The sequence below is a fragment of the Chionomys nivalis genome, chromosome 18 (genome assembly GCF_950005125.1).
Source record: "Chionomys nivalis chromosome 18, mChiNiv1.1, whole genome shotgun sequence".
NCBI lineage: Eukaryota > Metazoa > Chordata > Mammalia > Rodentia > Cricetidae > Chionomys > Chionomys nivalis.
The window spans coordinates 7,744,797-7,750,806 of NC_080103.1; the positions used below are offsets into that span (position 1 = coordinate 7,744,797).

The 6,010-nt window shown below is 44.2% G+C and overlaps 1 protein-coding gene across 1 annotated transcript; it reads left to right on the plus strand.

The window, feature by feature from the left end:
* The first annotated feature begins 981 nt into the window (after positions 1-981).
* Rptn (repetin) lies at positions 982-5,554 on the plus strand. Its single transcript, XM_057793844.1, is given in 5 exon segments — positions 982-1,119; positions 2,433-3,120; positions 3,529-4,455; positions 4,768-5,298; positions 5,301-5,554. Coding segments are annotated over 5 exon segments (2,538 nt in total).
* The last annotated feature ends 456 nt before the right edge of the window (positions 5,555-6,010 follow it).

Below are 6,010 nucleotides of genomic sequence, written 5' to 3' on the forward strand. Positions count from 1 at the left end.
CTCAGCTTGTCCCATGCAATCTGTTATTTGTCATTTACGTGTATAGGCATTGTTGCATGCCTATGTTTTGCAATTGGGGTTTTATTTTCAGAAGCCTATGGGCATAAGTACTTCTTTTGTACCACAAGAATGAATATTGGCATACAGATAGCAGAAGACCCCTGCTGCCCAACGCAGCCAGTGCTGACCTATCTGACTATGCACTGCTTGTCCTGTGTACAGTGTGTCCACTTACTGTTTTTCTCTGTACCTTTTTTCTATTTGCTGATTACATTTAATAAGCAAGTAAAAGAATTTTCTAGAAATGAACCTCTCAGAAAGATTTCTTGAACCACTAAAAGAGATACTTTACCTTCTTCCCTGAGTAAAGGCGACTCTTTAGAAGACAGATCCTCTTCAATGGCATGCCTTACTGTGGCAGGAAACCACACACACTATGCTGACCTCTGCCCACCCCCTTTGGACGCCCCTTTATTTTTGTTCTCACGTGAGAATCTTAGTCAAGCAACTTCCACCCAGAGTAGAAACTAAGGCATGTAAATATCGACTACACATGTATAATCTCTTAAGCATTTGCCTCTTTTTAGCAAAGAAACCCTTTTTAAATCACTGTCATGATAGTGTATGATATTTGGAGCCTCATGGTTGATCACGTAATGACGAGCCTAAAATTACAGCTAAGAAGGGACTCTATGGTTGTTTAAACCTCCTTCCCAAATCCACGAAACCAATCACTGGAAATGTTGACTCCTTGTCTTCAAGGAGACATAAAAAATAAAAAAATCTTTCTTTCTTCTTCTCTTCTTCTTCCTCTTCTTCCTCTTCCTCTTCCTCCTCCTCCTCCTCCTCCTCCTCCTCCTCCTCCTCCTCCTCCTCTTCTTCTTCTTCTTCTTCTTCTTCTTCTTCTTCTTCTTCTTCTTCTTCTCCCTCTTCCTCTTCTCCTTCTTCTTTTTCTTCTTAGATTTACCTGTGTTTGCCAGAATGCCTGAACTTCTTAGCAGCATACTCAATGTGAGTAAGGTATTCCAGAAATATGCTGAACACCATGGGGAATGCGCTTCATTGAACAAGATGGATTTGAAGCAGCTGCTTCTCACTGAGTTTGGAGACATCCTTCGGGTAAGATACACAGACTCTTGATCTTGTGGAGTGGGATGCTTGACTCTTATGTCTGCATCCAGGATATCTTATCAATATTTTGTTTTATTTAGTCATTCCCCACCAGTAATGTACTGGTAAGTACCTTCCAGTTCCAACAGCTTCTCAGTAGTTCTTACACACACACACACACACACACACACACACACCCCTCCTTCTTTGTATGTAAACAAAACACAGAACAACTTCAAAGTAATGGAGAATAACTTTTTAAAAAAATGTCATTCATGTTTTCTATATGTAATTCTGTACACACACTATCTCATACATTTGTGCAATAATTCATTAAAGGTTCATTGAGTACCTACTCCATGCTGGCACAATCCTAGACTCTGAGGATACAAACACAAAGAAAACTAACTTCTTTTCCATTGAGAGTGTCACAGTGTAGCGAGAAAGAGGTTTATAAACAGGTAAGCTGTACTATGTAAAAAGATAATAATTTAGACGGATGGTGGTGGTGCACAATTTTAATCCCAGCACTCAGGATGCAGAGGCAGGTAGATCTCCGTGAGTTTAAGACCAGCCTGGTCTACAAAAGCTAGTTCCATGACAGGCTCCAAAGCTACTGAGAAACTCTGTCTTGAAAAACCAAAAAGAAAAAGAAAAGATAATAGTCAGGCGATGGTGGCGCACGCCTTTAATCCCAGCACTCGGGAGGCAGAGGCAGGCGGATCTCTGTGAGTTCGAAGCCACAGAGAAACCCTGTCTCGAAAAACCAAAAAAAAAAAAAGAAAGAAAAAGAAAAAGAAAAGATAATAACTTTCTCGAATGATTCAAATTCAAATGATTCAAATTTGCTGTTAATATAGTTGTCTGTTTCCTGTGGTCATAACCCCCATTGGTTCATTAAGGGATGAGGTTCAGAAAATAAACTAATCAAAGATTAGAACCAGAACAAGCCACTTAACAATAATAGTTTCTCAGAAAGAAGGAAGGAAGAAAGGAAGAAGGGAGGGAGGGAGGGAGGGAGGGAGGGAGGGAGGGAGGGAGGGAGGGAGGGAGGGAGGGAGGGAGGAAAAGAAAGAAAGAAAGAGAGAGAGGGGGGGGAGGGGGAGGGAGAGAGAGAAAGAGAGAGAGAGAGAAAGAAAGACAGACAGGAAGAAAGAAAGAAAGAAAGAAAGAAAGAAAGAAAGAAAGAAAGAAAGAAAGAAAGAAAGAAAGAAAGAAAGAAAAGGAAAAGCTGTTTGGGAGTGGATTGGGGCATTAAGACTGATGTATAAACCAACATCCATAAAAGGATATTTGGGGGTTTTTCCCTGTTTTTCTTACAGAGACCAAATGACCCAGAGACTGTGGAAACCATTCTGGAACACTTGGACCGAGACAGAAATGGATATGTTGATTTTCGTGAATACCTCTTGTTGGTGTTCCAATTGGTCCAAGCTTGCCATCGTAAACTAGATAGTAAGTCATGTGGAGGTAGAACCTCCTCCCAGAAAGAACGGGGTCAGAAAGGAACACAGAGCCATAAGTTTTCTGAAAACACAGGCAGACAGCCTAGGCAATCTGAAGGACAAAGTCAGGATGTCCAAGAACATAAGGACTCGCACCAGGGTCAGGCAGAGGGACAAGACACGGATTATAGCTCTGATCAGTCTGAGACAGACGATCAGCACTCTAGCCCTGATCAAAAACTGAGTCATAAATCTAGCAACGACCGACCCAAAAGTCAAGGATATATCTTTGCTTTAAATCAGCCTGAGATCCCAAATCAGGTTTCTCATTATGGCCAGTCTAAAACATTTGGACGACAAAGCAGCCATGGCCAGTCTGGAAGACTCCGACAAGATTCTTACTCTAGTCAAACCAGTCAACAAGAATCTGGTTCTTATGAACAATATGGAAAGCAATATCAGAAATCAGGCAACAGTCAGACAGACAGACAGGCCCAGAATTCTCACTATAGTCAGTCAGACAAACAAAAACATACATTCCAACATGGTCAGACAGATGGACAAGGTCAGAGCAAAGGCCAGAATTTTCATTATGGTCAGACAGGCATTAAAGGACAGAGTTCTCATCAGAGTCAGACAGGCATCAAAGGCCAGAGTTCTCACCAGGGTCATATGGGCATCCAAGGCCAGAGTTCTCACCAGGGTCAGACAGGCATTAAAGGCCAGAGTTCTCACCAGGGTCAGACAGGCATCAAAGGCCAGAGTTCTCACCAGGGTCAGACAGGCATCAAAGGCCAGAGTTCTCACCAGGGTCAGACAGGCATCAAAGGCCAGAGTTCTCACCAGGGTCAGACAGGCATCAAAGGCCAGAGTTCTCACCAGGGTCATATGGGCATCCAAGGCCAGAGTTCTCACCAGGGTCAGACAGGCATTAAAGGTCAGAGTTCTCACCAGGGTCAGACAGGCATTAAAGGCCAGAGTTCTCACCAGGGTCAGACAGACAGACAAAACCAGAGTTCTCACCAGGGTCAGCCAGACAGACAAAACCAGAGTTCACGTTGGCATCGGACAGACAGTCAAGGCCAGGGTTTTCAATATGATCAGACAGGCAGACAAGGTCAGAGTTCTCACCAGGGTCAGACAGACAGACAAAACCAGAGTTCTCACCAGGGTCAGACAGACAGACAAAACCAGAGTTCACGTTGGCATCGAACAGACAGTCAAGGCCAGGGTTTTCAGTATGATCAGACAGGGAGACAAGGCCAGAGTTCTCACCAAGGTCAGATAGACAGACAAGAGAGTTCACATTGGCATCGGACAGATAGTCAAGGCGAGGGTTTTCAGTATGATCAGACAGGCAGACAAGGTCAGAGTTCTCATCAGGGTCAGACAGATAGAGAAGAGAGTTCACGTTGGCATCGGACAGACAGTCAAGGCCAGGGTTTTCAGTATGATCAGACAGGGAGACAAGGCCAGAGTTCTCACCAAGGTCAGATAGATAGACAAGGCCAGAGTTCTCACCAGGGCCAGACAGACAGACAAGACCAGAGTTCACATTGGCATCGGACAGACAGTCAAGGCCAGGGTTTCCAGTATGATCAGACAGGGAGACAAGGCCAGAGTTCTCACCAGGGTCAGACAGACAGACAAGAGAGTTCACGTTGGCATCGGACAGACAGTCAAGGCCAGGGTTTCCAGTATGATCAGACAGACAGACAAGGCCAGAGTTCTCACCAAGGTCAGACAGACAGACAAGAGAGTTCACGTTGGCATCGGACAGACAGTCAAGGCCAGGGTTTCCAGTATGATCAGACAGGCAGACAAGGCCAGAGTTCTCACCAAGGTCAGATAGATAGACAAGGCCAGAGTTCTCACCAGGGTCAGACAGACAGTCAAGAGAGTTCACATTGGCATCGGACAGACAGTCAAGGCCAGGGTTTCCAGTATGATCAGACAGGCAGACAAGGCCTGAGTTCTCACCAGGGTCAGACAGACAGACAAGAGAGTTCACGTTGGCATCGGACAGACAGTCAAGGCCAGGGTTTTCAGTATGATCAGACAGGCAGACAAGGCCTGAGTTCTCACCAGGGTCAGACAGACAGACAAGAGAGTTCACATTGGCATCGGACAGACAGTCAAGGCCAGGGTTTCCAGTATGATCAGACAGGCAGACAAGGCCTGGGTTCTCACCAGGGTCAGACAGACAGACAAGAGAGTTCACATTGGCATCGGACAGACAGTCAAGGCCAGGGTTTCCAGTATGATCAGACAGGCAGACAAGGCCAGAGTTCTCACCAGCGTCAGACAAGCAGTAAAAGCCAGAGTTCTCACTGTGATCAATCAAAGATTGGGAAAACTGAACTCCAAGGGCAAAACAGGTCCTTCCAAGGAACTGATAAAGCAAGAAGAGACTCATATGTTGAACAATCTGGAAGATCAGGAAAACTAAGTCAACAGACTTCAAGAGAAGAAGTAAATCAAACCCAGAGACAGAGATTCCAGGATAAAAGGGAGCAGCAAAGCCAGCACCAGGCATGGAAGCTTGAAGAGAGTAATAAGCACAAACTCTTAGCTCCGATACATCAAGAAGAGCCATACCTCCATGAAGAGTATGACTGGCAATCACAGAGTAGTGAGGAGGGCCATTGGGAAGAGGAAGAGCATCAAAATTGGGATGGACACAGTTTTGAGGAGCAGGAAGGTCTGTATGAGATGTAGAACAGACAAGCCCACAGAGATGAACAACACATCAGAAACAGGATAGGCAAACCTCTGTAGATGAGCAGAACCAGAAAAGACAACACAGGACAACTCATGTAGAAAATCAAGGTCATCAACAAGGTAGACAATGCATGAAGATATGCAAAACCATCAAGGAAAAGACAAACATCAAAAGCATCATCAACAATGGGATAGACAAACTCATGAAGAAAATAAAAGGTATCAAGGATCCCAAGACCAATCCAGAAACTTCCCCAACAAAGAAAAATTTCACATGAATGAAGATGACCAGAGCCAAGGATCCCAGGGAACACATTTCTTTCCAACTCATGGTAGTGGCAGGTCCCAAATAAGAGAACAATATGGAAACCACCCTTCCAAAACAGCTAATTTTCCCAGCCCCCTCTACGACTATGTACGAGAGCAAGCAATGAGTGCCAGAGGTGAAGCAGCTTGAAGCTAATGAAAAAAGCTATGTGTCAGTTCATCTTTGTGTCTGTTTAAAAAGCTGAAGTTGTATGTCATCTTCTCATCTGCCTACTAGATCCTTTTAAAGACTAGTGTAGTACTGCACTTTTTGAAATTTCAGTTCCTTGAGTAGCAATTCTAGGGTTATTGGTTGGGTGAAGTAAATTAGGTGAACTAATCAATCTTCATTTTGATCACTTTGCCGGTTTAAATCATTCCTAGTTTGTTTTCAGTTTAGGTGATACTTGATTGAATCGCTGAATGGT